Consider the following 24806-nt stretch of genomic DNA (forward strand, 5'->3'; position numbering starts at 1 on the left):
ATTGCTCAGTGCTCCGAAGTACTTCGTGATTGTGCCTACAGAGGTTTTTTTCATTTATAAGACTGATTATCCTCATTCGGTAGCCTAATCTTCCTCGCAGATTAAAGTCCTGTTTTACCTGCCTGCCCAGAGGAAGTTCAGTCTGTTCTTTCTCACTTATAGCCAACTGGTCCGTGATATAATAATGTAAAAAACTCAACAAAGACGGATAAAGCCATTCCTCCATTTTATTGAACTTCTTCTTTCTCTTATTCGTCTCCTCTGGTACTTGCGCCACTTCGACTTCGTTTTGACGGCACTCCACATTCTCCAGGGCCTCTGACTCCATCCCTCCTGGGATGGTACGGGATGATATCCCCAACGGAGCTAACTTCAATCGCCTTCGCCGGAGTCTCGTAGTACACTGACTTGAGGAATTCTTGCTGGCTTGCCGTCTTGGTGACCATGTATGAACCACTAAATTGGCACTTGGAGCCGCTCAGTCCTTTCTTGACCAGTATGAAACTTCCAGGTTCAACCACAGGCAACTTACGATAGTGCCTATTGTCGAAGTTTCTCTTCATTCCAAATTTATTTTGCATTTGCTGTTCGGCTGTCTCGAGGGTCTCTAGAAGAATAACGCGGCCGGCGATTCCTAACTGATGATCTGCAGGAAGCCAAGGACTTGTTACATTTGCATAAACGTATGGACTGCAGCCCAACCCCTCCGTGTAGGTGTTATTGTGGTGAGTCACTGCAGCTTCCAAGGCACATTTCCATCCACCAGGGAAGGTATGGTATAAATCCAAATACTTCTTGAGGTCGCGAATTAACCTTTCTGCGAGTGCCTTGCCTTCCGGATGGTACGGAGTCGAAAACCTTTGAGTGATGCCTCTCTGTTCGGCCCATCTTCTGAGCTTTTCGCAACGGAAAGCAGGTTCATTATCAGGGACCAATACTTTAGTTGTCTTAGAGATGACGCGTTCCATTAGGGCCATTACAGAGTTGGCATCCTCATTTCCACATTTAGCTGCTGCCATTCTTGTACATTCGTCAATGGCGACAAGCAAAGCCTGCGCCCTCCGCACGCCTTCCCTCTTCTTTTTGACTTCAGCGAAGTCTACGTGGACTTGAGGCACCTTATGTCCGGCCTTGACAGTATGAAAGAAATATTCACGTCATTCATTACAAGTGCCTTAACCTCGATTGTCCGATTCTGGTATTTAACAATCACTGTTGTCCAGTAATGCAGAAGTCTTCTGCTGCCGTCGTAACTTTGCACTTCCACTGCCTTACCCTATTGCAAAAACCAGCGTCTTCCAGTGCCTTCCAGTGTGAAACCAGCGCGTTTTTTGACACTGGGTGGCACTGGGGACGCTGGCGCACGCTGGGAGTCACTGGGAGTCACTGCGACACTGGTGAGATCGCTGGAGAAGTGCTGGGTCACACTGGACGAGACGCTGGTTTCACTGCTATGACGCTGGGGCGCACTGGTGTGCGCTGTACACGCGCTGGAGTTCGCTGGCTCGTACTGGAGACTGCGCTGGTTTCGTTTGAGCCGCGCTGCCGGAGTATAGGCGTTGTTGAATATTAAATGCTTGATACAATTTTATGGGCATCCCCTGTCCAAAAAATAGACTCCTGTCGTAAATATAGCGCTATAAGTTGGGATCATAAATGTCTATTTCGTGTCGGCGGTGTTGCAGCTTGGAATAATGGTGCGTGATGCTAGCCCATGCATATGCGACACTTCAGATCACTTTCGCTTTGTACATTTCCCTTTTGAATGAGCGGATAGCTATATTCGTGAACGAATTTACGCAAATGCAGATAACGCATCGTTTTCTAGTATATTTGTACGCAATCGATGACTGCGAGTTGTCGCCGTGTTGTACAGTCGACATGAAACCGAGCAGCCGTTCAGACGCGTTCGAACGGACCTCAGAAAGCCTGCCGCTGTTTGATATTATCGCACCGACAACAAAGCTGCGGTGATTCGTGCGCTTCCACTTTCCCTGCTGTACTAAAAATAAGAGTTATAAGGTTCTGAAGCTGAAGTACAAACATTTTCGCATCCGCCCGGTACCCACACCGAGATCGTTCGCTTCAACCAAAGGTTAAGCCTACCGTACATACCCGCCGAGTTCGTCTACACTCTATCGGCCCGTCTGGGCTGAGGAATCAACAAGTCTAACGAGGATAAATCACTCTGTAGTTCACCTTTCCCGTCGGTGTTTTTAAACAGACCATTCTTCGTGTGTACAGTGTCAGCATAACAAGCGATGAGCGCCGATATGACGTTATAAACATGTGCTGTCGCCGAAGGCTGTCAGCCGCATTAACTGACCGCTTCTCTTAGGGAGATATGTGCCTAAACATACGTGTCGATTGAAAAGCATTGTCGAGCTATGGAAATGTTGTATTACTTTTGCGCGAATAATAAGAAACGGCTGCCAAAATTGGCAGTAACGGTCCGTACAACATTCCGGGTCGGCGGTTCATTTAAGGGTTTTTCGTTGTTAATATACCAATCGCAAAAGCAAATCAGTGGTGCAGCACTTCCAGGCATACTATGCAATACGGACAACAACTTTTTCGTTCTGATAGAGGCGTAAGTTTTAGTTGAAGGCGATATCGCATCTACCATGTCTGTGCGAGAAGTCTGTGCAAGGCTACGACTGTGTCTGCGCGTTGACATGGCAAAATAGGAACCGGTAATCATGGATCGGCGTGTTGTAGTGGTAAGATACTGGGCTTGGGATCTGTACGGCGGAGGTTCAAATCCTCGCGGATGTTATTTTTTTTCTTTTTTATTGCATTACAACGTTCTCTGTTTCTTTCTGTATTCGAAAAAATATATAAGGTAGCCAGGCACCACGTATTTCTCGCTCTAGAGCTGCATTTCGCACCAGATTCCCGCGCCCAGCGCCTTCACAGTATGCCGCGCCTTGCCAGCGTCCCAGTATCCAGCGCGCGACACTGGACCCATAATCAGGCATGGCACTGGGCACTGGATACTGGGTTTTGCAATAGGGTATCTTGTCGGATTTCCCTATTGTCTGCCAGGACCTCATTTATGAGACTCAATGAAGCTCCTGTGTCCACCAGCACATGCGTGCCTCTGCCATTAATTCTCATTTCGGCATGAAGAATGTTAGTCTTCCGTAAATATACAACAGCTCTGTCGTTGTATGACACAGATGCATTGTCCTTACACTTTACCTGGCTTTCCATTCCTTCACTCCCAAGTGATCTCTGTTTCGCTTCTGCATTCATATGCTCTCGGGTTACTATGCTGTTGGCGTCCACTTGACCGACATTTTCGGCTTTCTTCCGCGTAGTTAGATGTCGGCATGCGCAAGGGAGTGCACAATAACGTTGTTCAGGGCGAGCAAGAGATCCTCGACGGTCTTAGGAGATTTGGCCAGCAGCTGTTTCTGACAGTTTTTGTTCATGCCTAGCATAATCAGTGGCACAATTGATGTATCAGGAAGGTTTGTGTCAGCGAGCAGGAGTAGCCTTCGCTTTTCATAAAAGTATGCTTGAAGGCCTCGACTTTGCGTCTAAACAAAATGGCATTGTTCCACCATTCTAACCGGTTAATTTCAAACGATGTCAGGAAGCTCTGTTTCCATTGACTGCACGTGTCACTAAGGTGGTCTAAGAGTCTCACGTCGAACCACGTTTTCGCAATTCCCGATAAAAATGGCCGGAGGTTTCTTATCTTGTCATCGTCCAAATGCCATCCATTTTGTTGACAGGCGTATTCATAAAAGCCAATCCACGTAGTGGTAGCCGTTGATATACCATCAAAATGGTCCGGCTTTATGGCATCACCTTTTGGAACGGCTCTGTGTAATGTCGCCTGGCTCAATATGTTCAAGAGCCGTGACTGTTGCTCAGCCTGCTTTGACTGTATCTGCAGTAAGTTAATCATAATAGATATGGTATTCTGTCCAGAAGGTTACTCAATGGACGGTGTTTGACAGTAGGTCTCGTCATGGTGCATCAAAGTGCGAAATTCAGCCGTTCCTCGCTCTGTCAAGGGGCACTCGCGTGAGCTTGCCTTGCTGGTGACGTCGATGAGCGGCTCGATCGATGTAGAAGACCCGCCCGAGTCAGCGTCGCTCTTGTCACTTGGACGGTAGCTACCCGGCGTCTCCATCTTCCCGTTCGGCGAGTCTTCTCAACGCGCACTAGTTTTCATCCTCTGCGACTGCGAGAAAATGTAAAGAACTCAACGGTGACGGATAAAGCCGTTCCTCCATTTTATTGAACCAATATTGAACCTCCATTTATTTCTCTTCCTCTTTTCCTCTGGTACTCGCGCCACTTCTACTTCGTCTTGACGGCACTCCACAAATAATATTGATAGAAGGCCTATTAAACTGTATAGCTATTTCCTTTCACCCAGGTTTCCGAAGTTCTTACAGAACTTCTCTCTTGTTTTTATTGCGTTATTCTACAGCCGTCGACACAGAAAAGGTGGTATGCTTTTCTTTTGGTGCCGATAGTTTAACAGATAGTTAATCTTACCTTCAATGCTAGCAGTTCAAAACGCGCACCAAGAGCAGCGTGGCTTCGGGAGTGAAAAAATGAGCCTGGTCAGACTTCCCAAACTTGTGGTGGTCTCGTGGTACCAGACGCCACCGACGTGTGCACACATGCACACTATGGCGTTGCTGCCAAAAGCTCAGTTCATTCACGACTCGGCGGCACGGGAGGGTAAAGTGCATCACCCTGAGATTCTAAAAGAAACTTACAATTGCAAGGCCCAATTTGGCAACTTTCGGTGACACGTACATTGTATGGCCTCCGACCACCACACGGGGCTTACTAGCGGTATCTTAAGTTGTTTCACATAACACATGACCACCAAATACTGTTTGGGTGACGTGATAAATCCCTTTTTTCGCGTCTGAATTCACGCTGCACTTGAAAAGATTTTGACGAGGTCGTAGTACAGGTGCTCTAATTAATTATTTATGGCGCTTAATTGAAGTTTCGTATTGTTATAATGGAATCGATAGCTGCCTAAAAAGCAGAAAGAAGACGAACGCAATGTTTCGCTGCCATAATTCCTTAAATTACAAACATAGTTGTTTCACGACAAGTATATTTCCTGAAATATGGGAGACGGCCAAAGTGACTCCTGTATTTATATCAATGGATCCAAATGCAATGAAAGATTATAGACTCATGTTTATAAGTGGAATGTGTATATAAAATATTTTAAAAACTTATGAATGCCAATCTTTCGTGTGCTCAAAATTCAACATGCTAACACCTATGCTGATTGGATTTAGGCTGGTCTTCCGACAGGCTTAGCGATTCCTTGCATCGCTGATGACGATAAATCGTTCATTGAAAATGTTAATAAAAGGTGCTCCCTCAATCATGATATTTCCAAGATTTGTTGTGCTCATTATAACATTATTTTAAATGCGCTTCAGTGATATGGTTTGACAAGTCCAAGCCCTACTCTCCTAAAGGAATTTCTGCTTACCAGGTATCCCCCCCCCCCAAAAAAAAAAGAAACGTATCCGTTAATAACTACAGATTCCATGCTGCAGTTGTTAAGCGTGCCCCATGGAGCCCACCGGGGTCCTTCAATATTTTGGTACACGCTTTTCATCTAGCTACCGTGGGTACCGCCAAGCTTGATCTCGTGGTGACACGTCCATTGCTTGCCTCAGGCGGCCTCCGGTGCCTCCTTTTTTACAACGGCAGCGCACGGCGTTGAGGAGGCACAGGATAGGATAGGAATAAATTTTATTTGTCCAACGGTTATGGCTGTCGGTGCCTGGGGCTAGGCTGCCAGGGGTCCATCGCAGGAGAAAAATCTTCCCAGATCCTCGGCAATGGCCCTGGCCCGCTGGACGGCCCACTCCTGGTTCTCGGGTGCCTCGCTGAGGAGGGCGGCTTGTCATCTCTCAGCGAGGCGCCCCGCTTCAGAGGGTCCTGCTGTTGTCTTCCCCTTTCCTCTTGGTCCTTCTTCCTCATGGTGTTGGAATTTCCCAAAGCATATGGGCCATATCAGCCCGTTCGTGCTCGCACCGCGAAAAGCCGGACGACGGGTGCAGCGCGGGCGACAGGCGGTGCAGGTGGTAGGGGTTGGTGAAAGTGCCCGTCTGCAACCGCCTCAGGTCGACTGCCTGGGATCTGTCCAGCCACCCGTGGGGTTGTGGATGTTCTTTCTTGGAGTGACCAAGAGCCTCTCGGTACGAGGCCGGAAACTCCTCGATATCGCGGTCAGCGTCCCCGTGGCCCCCAGCTCCGTCCACCGCGATTTTGGTTGTGTTGGTAACTCCTCCATTGGGGTCCCGCACAACAACGGCGGCGGCTGCCCTCTGGGGGATCGCGTCGCGGCGGGTAAGCTGCCTCGCGACGAGATGGGCGCGCTCGTTGTGGTTGGGCAGGATACCGGTGTGTCTTCGGCCGTTAGTATTGTTGTTGTCGTTGTTGTCGCGGCTGTTGTCTTTGTTAGTGCCAAGCTCCCCGACGTCCACGGGGAACCATTTGAGGGCCTTGTTCGTAATCGTGCCAGACGCGAAGTCCCCGCTCTGGCGTTGAGCATGCGCGCTACATCCGCGGACACCCAACCTTTGGTGTAGTTCCGGATCGCTGATTTGGAGTCGCTAATAATCAGGCTATCTTCCGTACCTCCATGGAGTACCGCGAGGGCTATGGCCATCTCCTCCGCTGCTTCGGCCGACGGCAGCCTTTCTGATGCCGTGACCCGGATCCTTCCCTTCGTATCTATGACTGCCATGGAGAAGGCACAGCAAGCCGCTTTTTAAATATGTATCGCTCACAATGACTACTGCATGAACGGCCCGAAACTTTGTCCAAAGCTTCAAAAGAAATGTAAATGTTGCATATCCATCCTTCCGAGCTAACCACGCCTTGTCCAAATGGTGCATTGCCGTAGTGTGCACATTACTAGAAGGCAGGGCTAGAAACTGTTTTCCAAGGCACATGCACTTTCAGTCGCTGTATTCTATGGGATAGATAATACTGCCCTCCATTCGATGCTATTTCTTTATATAGTGATAATCGCTTGGACTAGAAGCTTGTGATGTGTTTGGTAGTGCAAAGTTTTTTATTACGATAGCAATTATATGGATACTCAAAGCAGATTCCTGCCGTCGTCGTCACCGTCATCGTCACCGTGAGGTTCCGCATGACGTAAAACGGCGATGAAATCATCCCGCGAGCCATATGCTGTATGTGCGAGTGAAAGTGCGCCCGGGACGCGCGCTTTCACGAGGAGCGAACGCACGGCGGAGAGCAAACGCGTGTTCTGCGCCATCCTCCCTTAAGGGCTGCAGAATTAAGCGTCACTTTCCTCCTTTACAATCACCATATATATAGAGCAAACGCGACTCCCGTCGCGCGAAAGGTCGTGGGGTACGAGAGCGAGGGAGGGGAGGCGACGTTTAGCTGCGGCACCAAATGCGCATTCGTATAAAATAGTTGCGAGGCGAGAAGGTGGGAAAGACTTCCGACGCTGCTCGACGCGTGTCCCGTTTTGATCTCGTCGAAAACCTCCGAGCTGCCCCCAGAGGCACCGGCAATTGTCACCAACGCCGCGAGCGTTCGGAGCGAACGTGGGCAAAACGCCGACGGCGTGGACAACAGTTCTGCTCGTTGCTGGTGCAGCAGTGCTGCCTGTCCAAGTTTATACAGCTGACAAAACTACTATCCTTACTCCGTGTAGCTCTCTACTAATTTGCTATCGCAATTGATGCTTCGCCTTTCGGGTGAAACTGCGACATTTTTAACAGCGAAGCCAGCCGTAACAAGTGCGTGTTTCACGAAATTATCATCATCAGCATTGGCTCGAGCATCGTCGTCTTCCGCAGCTGGCTCGTTGGCGCCCCTTGGTTAGCGCTCGAACCTGTGCTCGGCACGCGCTCCTGCCACTTCTCCCGCGTTCGTCATTGTCGTTTTCTTCCACAGCTGGCTGCGTGGCCGCCAAGGACGTAAAAAAAAAAAAACTCCTTGGCGGCCGCTAATCATTTCAGCGTGCAATTTCACTTCTCTTCAGCCGTCGTAATGGGGAGGCAAAGCTTGCACTAGGCTGCGCAAAGCTCGAGCATCGTTAGAATGACAGACGCCACGCAACACGACCTCGCTGCACTGAAAGCACGCACATGTACGGCCGCTTCAACAGCTCCGACACCACAATATGGCGGTGGTGCGGCGCGGACCTGGTGAAGAGATGTCACCACCCTGTACGGCGGGAGGCGGCGTTGACATCGAGGCACCCTACACGCGATTAAAGCCCCTTGATTTAGAAAGTAGCGATGATGATGATGATGATAAGTGGTTCTTGAGGGAAAGGGAAAGGTTGGCGCTATCTTCTACACTCTCCTCCACGCGCGCGCCTTCCTCCTCAATTCTCCTCGGATTTCTCCCCTTCCCGGGCCGGCGCGGTGAGCACGGCACGCTGAACCGTCCTTTAGCTCGCTGTAGCCGCATTAGCATCAATGCACGCGCTTGTTTAATCGGTCTTTTGAAGCCTTGTATGGGAATTTAACCCTTGTGAAACTGCCATGATCAAAGTACGCTTCCGATAGAACGTCGTGACATTTTTTTTGAGGACGCTTCGACAAATACAAGCGCAAGCACTCCGAAAAATGAGTACCAAGCAGAGGCTGAGCTGTTTGCCTCTACGTCGCCACTTGAGTTGTCCATACCGCGAAGATGTATTGGGCGCATATAGTATAAGCTGCGTAGATTATAAACGAGAATTTGATTCATAATCCTGGCTCCTAAAAGGCTCAAAGAAGGTAACCAAGAAGAAATGTGATAGTTTACTTAAAGTGAATTCGCCAAAATGAGTGGGCCAAAAGCCTTTGTATGAATGCCACTGTGCAAAATGCGTGCTGTATTTGCAAAAAAAGCCAACATAGAACTTTACACACGCGCTTGTGTTCCGTCACTATGAAACGACGAGAAATTGCATTCCATCACCTCTGAGAGTACCCTAAGTCTCTAAATAAAAAGGCTGATTGCTCACACGGAGACTTCTAAGACTATGGCACTTGATGATTAACGTACAGACTTCAAGGTGTCAAGTTTATCAGAATTGAGGAAGATCATCACAAGCACGTGCCGTGTACTTCATGAGCATGCGCGAATAATACATACCAGATGCGTAACTTCGCCTCCGTGCGTATGCTTTTTACTTCATGGCGGCTGCCAATTGGATATCATTGAATGGTTGTTCATTGACTGATATTTATACTTTCACTTAACCAACTCAGGTTCATATGCCTATATATATATATATATATATATATATATATATATATACAGGGTGTTTCAGCGAACACTTTCAAAATTTATTTAAGGTTGCCTGTGGCAGATAGCCCAATTCTAGTTAATGAGCTAGTCTACTCGATGAGGCGGACATTACTTGCACAAAAAATTGAAATCCATAATTGACTAATTAACAAAAATTAACTAATTAAGTTTTTAACTAATTACCCGATGGCCCATATTGCAATTTACAAATTGTAGCCGTGGAGTTGGCAAGGCGGATCCACTTAGAATTAATTCGCAGGATGACACCAGTTTCGAGATATTAATTCCCGAACTTTGCGGAGAAATGTATTGGCGTTCCAGTTAATTTTGTGCTTCAATGCAAAAAGCAACGTTTTGGTAAGAACTTAACTGGAACGCCAATGCATTTCTCCGCTAAGTTGGGGAATTAATATCTCGAAACTGGTGCCATCGCGAGAATTCGTTCCTAGTGGATCCGCCTTGCGAACTCCACGGCTACAATTTGTAAATTGCAATATGGGCCATCAGATAATTAGTTAAAAACCTAATTAGTGAATTTCTGTTAATTATTCGATTATACATTTCAATTTCGTGTGCAAGCAATGTCCGCCTCTTCAAGTAGACCAGCTCACGAACTAGAATTGTGCTATCTGCCACAGGCAACCTTTAGGAATTTTTGAAAGTGTTCGCTGAAACACCCTGTATATATATATATATATATATATATATATATATGCAGGGAAGAAGATAATTGGTTGGTTTAATTCAACAAAATAATGCTTATTCATGCTTTTTCGCACGATAAAAATCGCTACCAGTATTTCGTATCTGACGGCACTGAACTACAGAATGATCTAGGCGGCACCGAAGGTAGTGGACCGGACCGATTGCTGGTTAGAAAAAAAGTACCATATTAACTACAAAGTATTTCTCCTTGGCGCGCACACACACAGACACGTGCACACACGTACTCACACATGCACACACAGACACATACATACACATACATGCTCACGCGTACACACATACACAGACACACACATGCATACACGCACACACACACATACATACACGCATGCACGCACACACCATTACAGAATAGGAGTTACAGCCATTAACTGATAAATTACATACATTGAAAAAAAAAACGCACGCGCGAGAACACAAAAAAGCTTTGTCACTGCACGAAGAGTCAAGAAAAAAGTTAAGCGACTCATTTATAAAAAAAATGTCGCAGTTTCACCCGAAAGGCGGAGCATCAATTACGATAGCAGATTAGTAGAGAGCTATACGGAGTAAGGACAGTAGTTTTATCAGCTGTATAAACTTGCACATGCAGCAGCACCAGCAACGCGCCGAACCGTTGTCGACGCCGTCGGCGTTTTGCCCGCGTTCGCACCGAACGCGCGCGGCGTTGGTGATTGTTGCCGGTGCCTCAGGGGGCGGCTCGGAGGTTTTCGACGAGATCAGAACGGGACACCCGTCGAGCAGCGTTGGAAATCTTAGCCGCTTTCTCGCCTCGCAACTTTTTTATATAAATACGCATTTGGTGCCGCAGTTAAACGTCGCCTCCCCTCCCTGCCAAGGCCTTTCGCGCGACGGAAGGAGTCGCGTTTGCTCTCTATATATATATATGGTGATGGTAAAGGAGGACAGAGACGCTTAATTCTGCAGCCATTCAGGCAGCACAGCGCAGAACGCGCGTTTGCTCGCCGACGTGCGTTCGCTCCTCGTGAAAGCGCGCGTCCCTCGCGTCTTTCACTCGCACATACAGCGTTCGGAGCGCGGCGACGATTTCATCGCCGTTGACGTCATACGGAACCTCACGGCGACGACGACGGCAGAAATCCGCTTTGGAGTGTCCATATAATTGCTATCGCAATAAAAACTATATGCACAGTTATAGATGCTCTGTATTGTCTGAAAAAAGAGTCCGGCTGTGCAAAGAGCATTAAAATCTCCATGCAACTTCACCTACGAATATAAAGAAAGCAGTAAGATTCACCTCGAAAAGAACGACGTGCTTAGAAGGCGCGAAATCCTTTCTCCCGATGTTATGGAGCCACGGAACCGGCCAACGACATTCCGTTCTCCTCGGGAAATAAAAATAATGCTAGCCCTTTCTCTGACGTGCAGCTGCATTGAAACGCGCAGCAGCAAGCCATTTCCACAGAGAACGAAGCTCAGATTCTTACTGAAAGACGGGAAAACAAGCAAACGCACGTTCGGAGCGGCAAGGCGACCGCCACTTGGACAGCGCATGGCGGGCGGGAGAAACTGAAGACGCGCAAAAGCAAGTTTCGCGCCGTTTTCCTGACGTCAGGGTCACCTGATGAGGTAGTATCGCGCGCCGCAGCCATTCAACGTGGCGGTTGCGCCGCTTCCGCGAAAGAGGGGGAGAAAAAGAGGAGGTTGACCGTGCCGGCGAGGGTGTTGCGGCGTAGATCAAAGTGTGTCGCTACTTTCTAACATCAAAGGGGTTTACACGCGATTAGGATGCCTCGATGTCCAGCGCCGCCGTTCAGGGTGGAGACAACCCCGCTGGCGCCGCCATATTGAATCACACGAGCTCAGACTCGGCTACGCTTGCGTTCATAAATAATGTTACTCGCGGCGCACTTCCAAGTGCTTTGCCTTGATGAGGATTTTTTTGTCGGTATCGCATCTGCACATCTTTATAACCAATAGCCGTTAACTCGTCGAAGGCCCAAGACGTAATTATGGCGCCGGGAACATGCCCCAAGTTGCCTAATTCAATCACGTTTAATATGCTGTGTGTATGTTTGAAATACGCACTATTTTATTTTTGCGCTTCGATGCTTGGTATATAAGGTTTGCGACCCCCTGTGTGTGGAAGTTTTTCTTTTTCGCTGTTGTTTTTTGGTTTACACGTCACGCCTCCTTTACCGTAGCCAGCCACTCGCGCACGGCGGTTAGTTTCCCTTGCGTTGCGCTTGCTCTTCGCGTTCGTTGCAATTATTAACACGAAAGTGTTTTATGCCGGGGTCCACCAAGACTTCACTGACGTATTTCCGTCACGGAAATACGTCATAGAACATTATACAAAGAAAGAAACCAGAAGAAAAAGTTCCACAAACATGCAAAATTTGGAAATCGAACCCACGACCTCTCGGTCCGCGACGATAGATCGCCGAGCGTTTAACCCATTGCGCCATAATGGCATTTGCAGAGAGCTACACAGACGCGCCTTATATATCTAACACTCCTCCGTGTACCCGCGCTCTTGCTCGGGGCGGTGCCGCCGCCTACGAGCAGAAAAGAGAAGTACTGCATTATGACACTAACGCGCACCGACAGTGAACGCTTCGGTGGTCTCAGCACTACGACGCCTCGATGCCAGCATTCGAAGGGACGCTGGCATCAAGAAGCACTACCAACGCCACCTAGGTGGCGTTGGTAATGTTTCTGAAGTTGATCGCGGAGGCTGCAATTACGACGCGCTGTACGCGCTGATTTGACTCGGTGACGATTCAGTTACGTGCTTTGTCTTGCGCGTTGTATTAGTGTGTCAGTTACGTGCTTCGTCTTTCGCGTTGTGCTAGCGTGTGCAGCGTAGTGCAGCTTCCATATGCACGACGGTTGCTCATGGTCATCGACGTTGGTAGTCGTGATGGAGGAGACGTGCCACCAGGCGTCAGCGTGGGTGCATCAACGCCTAAGGGCGCTTTAGCCACAAAACACCAATAGACATTATATATCAATGTGCAATAAACATTACACTACTTCTGTGAAGACACGTTTCACTTTCGTGTTCTATACCGATTCCTATATAAGAGGGATCAACCACATTTTTTGACGATATCTACGCGCAATTTTGCTTTTTTTTGCCCACAAAACTGTGTGCTGACAGGATTAAGCTGGTGTAAAAATAACTGCGACGTGAAAATAAGGTTTAGTTAGTGCTGTTGAGAGAAATGTAACGTAACTTGTCTGTGTCAATCTTGCGTAGTACACACAAGAAACCAAACGATGCACAAAATACATTTACTTATAATGTCTAGTACAGTCAATCATGAAAGAGATATGTACACGAAAAATTATATGTAGTGTGTGGCGCCTGAAGGTTATGTTGAAATACGAGATAAAAAAAATTCGCAAGGTAGGCTCGACACGCACACTTCGGGATAGGGAGAGTTTTTTTTTTTAATTTATTCATTACATGGGGGGGGGGGTTCAAGTTAGTACATCAACCTTATTACACACAATATAAATCGAAAACAAGAATACAATCAAGAAAACGCAACCGCGGGTAATGTTAATCAAGATATCCAGCCAGAATACATCACCTACCATCGAATACGTCGCATCAGACAAGCACATCGATGGCGAGTACAGAACATTTTATAAATAACCATTAGAACACTGATAACTACATTGAAAAAATAAACAACACCGTATACATATCGCGTACAAAAACCGTAAATGAAACTAAGACAGTCAAATACAGATTAACACTGTTTTTCACTTCGAAAATATAGTCTATGATGATGTAGGGCTGTTGACTTTAACAGACGGCGCCCATCCTGTCGATTTCCCTCGTACTGGTCCTCTTCAAAGTGTTTCTAAGTACAAGTAAAACAACAAAAGTGATTATTGATATGAAAAGTTGCCTTGTAAATACAGAGAACCCATTACAGTGCTTAAAAATAAATTTTCGCAAAAGTAATCCTGTATTACCTCGCTTCAGACGTTTCGAAGAAATGCACAGGCTACAACAGACACCATGCCAGAAAGCGCCGAAACATTTTGGTCCCATAATGCCCCTTAACTCTACTACACCTGGGCATACCGTGCACAGGCATTTAAAGACCGTCACAGTACCCACTACGATCGGGAATGAGCACGAATGACCATCGGCTTACGAGCACCACGCTACAAGTATATTCGTCTAAAAAATCAGCTATATAACGTAACAACCTAAGATCCGCAAGATATCTGCTGAGAATAGAGAAAATCACAGTGCTTCGCTTGCCACGTACTCAACAGCCGCTCTCCCTAGAAGAAGCACTGCGTTCTTTCATCCCAAATAACCAGTAGCGAAAAAAGAAACTGAGGGAAAAAAAGAAAGAAACAAGAGACACACGATGTGTGCTTCCCCTGAAAAAGCAAAATAGGTGGTTTACATGACGATTTGTAGCTAATGCAAGGCTATTTCATGGTGAAGCGTTTTCGTCAGTCCTTAAAATAAGGTTACTACTCGCATAGACTGCGCCCATCAAAACGGCAAAACCTATGCGACGCGCGCTCGCAAACCATAGGCTACTCAGACAGCATCGGTGCAGTGCTTAGTTCGTGAGCGAACGTAGGTACGTGAGCTAGGATCAGAGCATACTTTCTTATTTAAATGAAATACACGGTGCGATAGTCTAAACTTTCTTGACACTTACCTCGCAAATGTAGGAGCTGTCCGTTGCCTTCCAGTGATACTGCTTTACTTGGGCTTCCCATCTCTTCCTTCGCTCTGGGTCTCGGGGGAAGCGTAAACAACGAAGCCCTTTAGGCGTCGATCCGGTGCACTTGGGAACACAACAGCCCGTCATGTCGACTCGATGCACTTGACAAGCTTGTCATTCATGCGGCTGAACACTGTCCCTTAAGTAGAAGCGTCAGCGAAGCATCCGCGCGCACTGTGTCTCGAACTAAGCACCGGCACCAAGCACTCGCAACCGCTCGCTGTGATTCAAGATGGCGTCGCAGCGAGAAAGCGGCGGCGCGGGGGCGGTCAAAGGATGGCACCACTAGGGTGGCTAGAATTGGGAGGTGTGAAAAGCGCGGCGCCTTTCCCTTGCCTGACAGGGTCCCTCAGTGCGCCGCTGCCGCTAGGGACGCTGCTGCAGGGGGCGCGGGGCCGTGCCGCCACCGCCGTCGCAGATTCCCCGTAGGATAACGCGGCGGCGTCACGGAGTTGCTGCTGCGTCGTTTTATTGCGATAGCAATTATATGGACACTTCAAACGGATTTCTGCCGTCGGCGTCGCCGTCGTCGTCGCCGTCGCCGTGAGGTTCCCTATAGATAAAATCTTCGCCGCGTGCCGTATGCCCGAGCGGAAGCGTCCGGGGACGCGCGCTATCACGGAGAGCGAACGCACTCAATCTCCCCACGCCCAAGCAAGGAAGCGGAAAGCCAGCGCCGGAGGGAGCGGGGGGGGGGGGGGGGGGCGCACTTCCACTCTGCCAAAAACCGCGCTCGTCGCTCGCTCGCACCGTCTCTTATCGCCACACGGCTTTGACCTTTACGCGCCGTGCATTCGCCGCTCAGTTTCCGTTGAAGCGATAGACCGCATGTACCTTCGCCGCTGCGGCGTATCAATTTGCTGCCAGAGTTTTGACGGTCGTTGTCTGCAGTCATTCAGTGTGTTCTATTCATGTTTGTTTGTGCGCGCTCACACCACGCTTGTTCATTCAGTTAGTAATAGTCGGGCCACATTTTCGAACGCACGCTACACATGCAATGCTGCCCGGATCGGCAGTGCAGCCCTACAGGTGTGTCCCTTCGCACGCGCGCTGCCCACGGGAAGCGCTTCTCATCAACACCACCGTTTCACACGCGCCTTCTCGTGGTCATCGAGTCTCTCTTCATGTCGGTCTACTTACGCCGCAGCACACCTGCTTACTTAATCAGCTCATGTTTACTACAATTCATATTGCTACCAAAGCCGCTCACCTTACTTCGTATGACATTGCTGTGTTGCTATCGCATTCATTGCTTCGCCCTTAGGGCGAAACTATGACATTTTTTTATCAGTTACGTAATTTTTATTTTACGTGGGTCATGCATTTGTGAGCTGTAGTAAAGATGCACACTAAAACGAAGAAGAAAACTTAACGCTGGTGCTTCGTTCCTGAGTGCAATTCTTGGTGCCGGTCGTCCGCCGAAAAAGTATCATTGTTCCCAGCACCGGCGTGCAAAGACGTGTTTAGATCTCGCGCAATACCGAGATCTGACAGGCAACTCTAAGAGAATAAAGTAAACTTCTCTTGGAAAGTTCTGTAAAGTTCAAATAAACTTGTTCCTGCATGCATGTGTTTTACAGCGAAGCTATTAAGGGCTAGTACCCCCAGGATCGTGTCCGCGTGTAAAAAAGAAAAGAAAACTAGCATCATTAGCATTTCGGTTCCATGTGCGTGGCGGTTCCCCCCCAGTTGTGCCTTAACACAGACTCAACTATTGAGTAATGGATACAAGTAATATTTGTATTCTATTTACTCCATTACATTACATCCATTACTCAAGTAATACTTGAGTAATGGATTACCAACTTGCCCAGAATGCTGCTCTCACAGGTGTCAAAACGGATGAGTATTATGACTGATAGGTCATGACATCAATAGCATCACATGCTCGTCAGTTACGTCATGATTAACGATAATAAAATTACGTGTGGCTCATACCCGCATTGGATATGCGGGTGTGAGCCAGGGACAATAAAGAAAGAAAGATAGCAAGAAAGAAAGAATGAAGCTAAGAAAGAAATCACGTGTGGCTCATACCCGCGTTGGATATGTGGGCATGAGCCGCCGAGGAGGAGGAGCGGGAGAGATCTCGTCGGCGTCGCGGGCGGACTTGACGCAGCAAACGCACCACTTGTCCATCGCGCCGGGCGAAAACAAGACACCGGTGTCCTTGCTCTTTGACGAACATGCCGAAGACGCTCAATATTGTGACTGGCTGATGAAGAAGACGTGTACGATTACTCCAAAGAAGATGATGCTCTTAATTTCTCGAGGTAGGCGACACCAACAACTACCATCTTGTCAGCCGCTACAGTTATTGTAAATATCCTGTAAATATATTGCTTACGTCTTTTCCCCCGTACGTAACAAGATAATCAATAATGATAATATATAAATTCACTATAGCAATATTCACTATAGCAATATTCACTACAGCAGACCCACCATAGTCACAGCTTCGCTGGCTTCCATCTTCACAATAGTGGAAGGACTCTGTATTTCTTTTAATTCAATTTTCCTGTGTGCAGAGAAAATGTAAGCACAATTTTGAGACCAGTGGCATGTAACGGTTCTAAATACATGTTTCTGTAAAGGAGCAGGCTAGCATGTAACAATAGGAATAAACATTAAAAATATGGTTTGAATTAGTTGCAGCGATTCATAATTGTAATGGGGAAAACGGCATGACACTAAAGTACATTGGAATTAAAGTTAATGGTAAGTTGCTATCTGGAGAAGTTTGAATAGAGACTCTGGAATAAAGCTTTTTCCTGACATAAAAGTTTGGTTGATTTCTCTATAGCTGTAACTATAATGCATAAGCTAATATATGCTTTCATTTGCACTATTGATAAGTTTTTTTTTTCAGTGGAACATGTTTCCGCAAAGAAAAAAAAAAAAGGTGGCGCATTCAAACCTTGGCTAAATCTTTACATTGCGGAATGTAAAGAAAGATCCGTGTCCTGACATTTCTGCACCTGAAACGAGGAGCCTAACACGATCTAAATGAATGTGTAGCTCTCTGATACGTTTTAGCTTCTAAATCAGGTGCTCTTGTGCCGTGTTGAACCGCGTCATCAAATCCAGTTTATCGTTGGTGCGCGCCACGTCTCACTCCGTCCCCTCTCGACGCGCATGCTTTCACGGGCATCCGAGAAGAACAAGCTGCACGATTACAGTGTGCCATATGTTAGTGCAGAAGCTCAGAAAAAAAATTTAAAAATAAACACTTACTACTCAGAACTGGTGCGCACAAAGTAGCACGAGCGAGATTCGTCGGGCGCGAGCAGCGTTACGCAGTACGCCGTCTGCTCCACTCTTTTACGGATGGATGGATGAATGAGGCTGAAAACTTTAAATCGGGCGGTGGCACATGTCGCCTAGCGTTGACTATTAACATATTTTGTACTTTGTGGAGAGTGAAATTTCACCCCTGCCTTGATTTTTGCCACCTATCAGATAGCCTCCGTTTGGATATTTCTAGCCGCTTAAAGTCTATTTTGCCTCCACTGTCCCTAAACCCCAATGTTTTGAAAAAATCAGCCCCGTTGTTTTGCACTGTAGGGTTAAGCCCTTTACAGAAAAGTATGAGGTGTTCAGCCGTTTCCTCTTCCTCTCCACATGCACCGCACAACGTGTCGATACCTTAGTAACTGACTCGGTACATGTTAGTCCGCAATACTCCCGTCCTGGCTTCAAACAACAAAGAGCTTCCCCTAGAATTATTGTAGATATTTTCTTTGGCAATTTCGTGCTTGAAAGTTCTGTATGTTCCCAGTGCTGATTTCGTCTGCATCCCTGTTTTCCATAGACCCCGCGTACAGTGCCCCGCGCCCCCGCGTACAGCGCCCCTTGCGGCACCGGCGCGCTTTGGGGACTGGTTTCCGCGGCCGCTTTTCACACCTCCCAATTCTAGCCACCCTAGCACCACCCTGAACGGCGGCGCTGGCATCGAGGCACCCTACACGCGATGCGATATGCGCGCCGCGTAGCGTCCATACGTGCACACTTTGCAGTGCAGTTGCGTGGTGTTCCACCAGGTGTCACGACATGTAGCAGTTGCACCCTATCGTGCCACGCGTCAAGGGATGTAATATGTGCACCGCGTAGTCTTGATACCTGTGTTTACCCTTCAGTACATTTTTTTAACGCTTTATGGCCCCTCCTCTCAAGGTACGAACCGCTGTTAAAGAAGCGAATCGTAGAGCTATGCGCACGCTGCAACCAGGCAACGTCGGGCTCAGCAGACCGCTGTGCATACAGCAGCACAACCCGCAGCTCGGCGTCGACAGCAGGCAGACAGTTCAGGTGGTTCTCGTGAAAATGACCCACACAGACTTCGCCACTAAGACCCTCTAGTGCGTGCTGCCGAAAACGGAGCTGCTATGGAGCCGCTCCTCCAGCTTACGATGTGAATGTGTTGCGTGTGCCGCGCAGGCCTGTGACTTTTTTCCCCTGCTGAGCAGCCATCTGCCAACTGGCGTGACGTTTTCGTATGTCTCTGCAGGACCGGCGACTGTCGCGTGAACGTGGGCAGCGGTGGCATCGAGATGCGCGTGGACCTTGGCGCCGGGCCCGTGCGCGCCACCTACCGGGGAGCGATTAAGCTCATGTCATTCAGCCAGGACGTCACCATCGAGTGCGACGTCAACAACATGCAGATCATCGTCGAAGCCATACAGTAAGTGCACCCTGCCGCGCTTTGACGATCCGAAGCGATAAATTTCACGCATGCACCAAGTTCGTGATTACTATCCAGCCTGAATAGAGGGAACTCGGTTAAAGCGAATTGTGCTCTGCATCGAACGTACGAAATTTACTGACCGATATCCGCGTAAAATATTTCCCTTGTAACGAACTGGACATTGTATATATTGAACTCAGGGCGTCAATTCAGGTAATCGGGACATCGCCCAACACTTTTCTGCGGTTAATGTGGTGCGCCTGTACTCTGCCCACATTGAGCGATGTAGGCTGGAGCAGGTGTACATAATCTCGCTCATCGAGAATGCCATTCTTAGTGACGCTGTGAAACAGTACGAGGCATACACAAAATGTTCAGCCTACACTACGCGGAGTTCTGCTTTCAATGCATGGATTGTTTCCTTGCTCCATTCCTGTATTAGAGATGACACATTCGTATATCACAACCGCATCACAAAAGTAATTTCATGTTCGTTATAAATTATAGGCAAGTCTGGTGTACACCTAAGATATCGAACCATTTTTAGCACATAAGCCTGTTCGTTATAACCTGGTTTGACTGTATTGGAAATGGTGCAACAAAGCGGAAATTGACGGGACAACCTGAATGCGAAATAGTCTAGTGTCTGGTGACCTCTATGTTGTTTTATTTTTTAACATGCTCCAAGTGATCGTGTTCCTAAGTACCCCCGTGCTCACTTTACTCACTTGCAATGTGCCTTCTGGTCCGACGAGCCAAGGCACGCGACGTGAGTGTTGTGACATCTGTGAAACGGCTGTCGGATGGTGTGGTACTTTAAAGAAAAGTATATGGTCTTCTAAGTAGGGCATACAACTCAGTAAATCTCGCACAAGTGTCCAAGTCGCTTCTCTCATAACAAGATCAGTAGTATGTTAGACAACCGGGCACGTCCTTGGTTAACATACCTATATCTTTCCCTCTTAGTTTCTCTCTCTCTCTCTCAGTGCATGTAGAGCGGGACATGGAGTCCCTTTGCAGCGTTTGAAGTTCCCAAGTCATTGCAGTGGAGGACCAGTTTTCTTCAATTATACAGACAAAGAGTGAGAAACAAAAATTCGTGTACTTCTCTCCTTGAAGACGTCGCCGATAACACGACTGTAAATTTTGTTTGCCTGCATTTGTTGTTCTCTCATGGCTCCATAGAAATGCGTGACTAAGCGATAGTAACTGACCAACCACATATTCAAGGACGGCGAGCAGCTAGCTAGTTAGAACGTGCTATCGGCCTCCCGTCGGTGTGAAAGCTATAGTCATGAAACGCGTGCGTGTGATGATAGCTGCATGCACGTGCCGCGGTAAAAAAAAAATACCCGCGTCGCTGTTTTCTTTCGTTAACTGATATAAGTTCTTACGATTACAAGTGACTTGGTTCGTTCACAGAAACCAACCAAGGCAGGGACGCTCTCTTATATACGCCATCGCAGTGTATTTGTTAAATACGTACCACACGGTGTAGTCCACTCTGACGGGGAACAGCCAGTTATTATCCCGCCATTGACTACAATAGCAATATTTAACCGGCACTCCTCTATTTCTATTATTAGAAATAGGTGGAAACGAACCGATTCATTCAGTACTTGATCGAACGGGAACGTGGCAGCATCAGACATTACCGTAGGTGAGGCATTGATGCCTACCATCGTCTTTTCTTTTTGCTTAATTTCGCGAGTTGTTTCAGCGAGAAACAAATGTGAAAGCCTTCTCAAGTCCCGTATTTGTAAGCACCGGGTGGATCTTCCTTAGATCGCACCCACTCTTTTAACCCACTTCCACAATTTGGCCAGTCTCACAGCCCACGGCTCATTCGCAGGGCGCCCAACGCCAAGCCCGAGCTGCGGCGGTTCTCGGTGCAGAAGCTGCAAGGGGTGCGCGTGGCGATCCAGGGCCTCGGGGCGCTGAGCGGCGTGGCCAACGCACTCTCCGTGGTACTGACTACCGTCTTCGAGGAGGAGATCCGGCGAGCCGTCGAGGACAGCGTGCGGAAACTCTTCTCCGAGAAGCTGGCCGAACTCGGGGGCACAATACCCGCTGCCCTGGTCGCACTGGGATAGCCCAGGCACGCGACTCTCACTAGCGACGGTGCAAACGGGTGCTTTCCGACGTTTAAAGACTGCGCGCTGCGCGTGCTGAATACTCATCGAAAAGCGGTTCAGATCTTCTAGAAAATGAACGCGCTATAAATCAAAAGAGACCTACCGTTCCTAGCTAGGTTTAAGGCGAACTCGCAGAATACACAGCGCACGAGGAATAAAGCACGCGCTTCCATCCTCTGCATCTGTATCCTTCTTTTCTCTTTGAAATCGTTCGCCAGCGTCTTCATATCATCACTTAGGTCGCATCCTCGTGACCCACTACGGCTCCGTCACTCTAGCGAAGACAATAAAGAATCTGAAAAAGTTCCAAAGTTCCCGGAACAGTGCGTATGCGCACTGCCCCAGAATGAGTAACATAGCTAAGTGCTGACCTGGCATGGGCTCTTACAGCCAAGAGGGGAACGGACGCAGAAGCTCCAGGTCGCTGCAGAAGAGTAACGGAAAGCTAAACGTACTGCTAGCAGAGATTGAACGTATGGGGTTGCCAGATGCATGAGCACAGCAAAAGTATTTGAGCAGGCTGCTGTCGTCGCCAAAAAAAGTAAATAATTAAAAAAACAACTTAGATGCGTGCACGTAAGCGTGAGACCCGGTGATTCGTCATAAACACACTTCAGAAACTACCTCCGTCTACTTTTTCACTCATTACCGTAGCTGGCGGCCTGTACAATTATGCGTCTAAGCACTGCTAAATACATCCGACGTTTTGTGGAAGCCTTATTGACAGGGAATCCCGTCCTCTACGGCCAGTTCGCCAGTTCGCTTGGCATTATGTTTTCGACACATTGTTTTTTTCTTTTTTTAAATAGGTAATGTGGATCACTTACGACACCATTCATTAATAGCATTGTGCACTTTGTTTCGTCAACATCGGCAAATGTTACGGCTGCGCCGTTTAGAAAGTTTGTTGCTTTTAGATGCTTTATACTCACAAGGTGGTTCACTGACGCCACTGTGAATTACACGGTGCCTCTGGGTATAGTGGGACATAACTCAGACATATTAAAATGCGCCTAAATACAGGTATGAACTTCCTACGTAAGAACTTCAGCGCAATTAAGCAGCTCATTTCGCATGAGCTTTGTTAATGTATACTCTTTTGTCCCTTTATTCATGTATTTACTACTGTCATGACTGCGAAAAAGCCTGCAGTATCTGACAAATAAATCAAATATCACTTTTCAGAAACAACCACTTACGCGACTTCGTGCAGCACTTGGTCGTCTAATGAGTGGACGAGGTACATGCGCCCACGGCTCCGCCCCCTCTAGCCAGCTTCAAAATAAATCAATTCAGGAGTCATAGTAACGATGATGAGGATCATCGTCGCAGGAAAACTGCGGTGGTCAGACACATTTCCACATCTCGACATCAAAACGAATGTCCAGTTAATTAGTTTAGCATAAGCGTTCTTTCGAGTAACTAAACCCTTGCATGCTCCCCTTATGCTATATTATTTGCAGACATATTTTTACCTAGACCAGTTTTAAATGCGTGAGCATTTCTTTGCTTACCCAACGAGAAAAGCCGTCTGTTTGACAGGCTTCAATATAGGGCCCGTAGCCGCGAGCGAATTCACCTTCGTGCTGCCTCTCGCTTCAACGCCAACTACGCGGCCAGAACACAGGGCGCACGTAGCTATCAGCTCTCGTCGCACTGTGTCCCCATCGCAGATCGCTCTCAGGAAAGGGGTGCGCGGCCGCACCATATGCAGCCGCCGCCGCATTACGGTTGGTCACGGTTGATAATGGTTCGACGCGGACGGATAAGGCGCTACAGAGCGATATCGGCTTATAATGAACCGAACTTCATCAGCGCACCTGGTGCCGCCATTTGCAGTAGTTTACTTGCCTCATCGATTCACTTTGCGCCGCGCCGCCCGCAGCAGTTCGTGTCGCCGCCGCGCTGTCGTTTATGCTGGTTGGATCAAGTTTCATAACATTGATAATGACAGCGGGCTGTGTGGAGATGAGCAACTGGCACAATGCTTACGCGTGCTTAGACAATTCCCAGTTCCCGGTTGGACGAATTTGTCCAACCGCACTGGCCTACGGCTCGTTCAAACGACTCAGTGATTCTGCTTTGTGACTCTAAGATAGTGGGACACGATCTAACGAAGCTTGGCAACACACTCTCACTTGCATGGATTGCGTAGCAACCATGATCTCGAGTCCTCGCCAATCCTTTGTTAAGCTCTGCATCAAGCACAACTGAACAAAGTATCTGTAGGCAACTGTCTGTCTGCATCCAGACAACTGAACAAAACAGTCTGGACTTGACAACGAACATTCAAATGTATAGCAAATTTGAAAGGATGACAAAAATTTTGCGTATACTGAAGGGGGTCACATCATTTAATTACCACTGGCGGGACTACCGATGTAAGTAGAGTACAGAGAATAAAAGAGCAAACGAAATATAGGTTACATTACAAGAGTGTTGCAAATAAAAAAGAAAGAAAGGCGAAAGCTTGCACTAGGCCGCGCAAAGCTCAAGACACAGCGAAGCTGGCCGATTGATTGCGTCTCTTGGCTGTAGCTAGGTTGAACTTGGCTACGTCAGGGTTTAAACTTGGTTGTAGCTAGGCCTACACTCGTGTGCGTCATCTGTGCTAGTACTGGAAAGGCTGCGGTAGTACTGGAAACGTGCTCTGCGCCATCACGCCACCGCCACAGCTGGCATGACGTCATGCTTCCCCATACCGTCGCACTACCGCCGCGCACCTTTCCAATACTAGCACAGATGACGTACACGAGTATATAGGCCTAGCTATAACCAAGTTTAAAACTCGACATAACCAAGTTCAACCTAGCTACAACCAAGAGACGCAATCAATCGGCCAGTTTCGCTGTGTCTTGAGCACGGTGTAAGATATATACTCGTTAGGTGGGGACACTTCTTGGCTTGCTTGCGAGACGCGATCTACCAGATAAAGTAGCAGCGTCGTGGGTCGATCGGACCAGTGATGGCCGCGGATACGTATCGGCGGTACGACGCAACTTCAAGACAGAAACGGTTTTTATTGGTTTATATTTCTGCTACAAACGGCAGTTGGCCTTAGCGGCCGCTAGGCGGAGTGACACGGCAGCCCGAGCGTCGTTGGAAACCCAACGGCGATCGACACCAACGGAGCTCACTGGTCTCCGTTCCGCCACCGTTCCCGTCCGTTCCGTCGTGAAATAGTCAAGATGGCAGCCCTTAGCAGCAAGGTGTCCCCGCTGCAGGCGAGCGCGCCGGCGCAAA

General features: G+C 48.0%; 1 protein-coding gene across 1 annotated transcript in view; it reads left to right on the plus strand.

Moving 5' to 3' along the window:
• The window catches only part of LOC119441667 (uncharacterized), a 293465-nt gene extending 271730 nt beyond the window's left edge, over positions 1-21735 (plus strand). Inside the window, exons 4-5 of the mRNA XM_037706262.2 lie at positions 19252-19425; positions 21281-21735. Of these exons, the coding sequence (XP_037562190.1) occupies positions 19252-19425; positions 21281-21521 (415 nt within the window). The 3' untranslated portion in view covers positions 21522-21735. The remainder of the gene's footprint in view (positions 1-19251; positions 19426-21280) is intronic.
• The last annotated feature ends 3071 nt before the right edge of the window (positions 21736-24806 follow it).

This window comes from Dermacentor silvarum, chromosome 2, assembly GCF_013339745.2.
Source record: "Dermacentor silvarum isolate Dsil-2018 chromosome 2, BIME_Dsil_1.4, whole genome shotgun sequence".
NCBI classification, from domain to species: Eukaryota; Metazoa; Arthropoda; class Arachnida; order Ixodida; family Ixodidae; genus Dermacentor; species Dermacentor silvarum.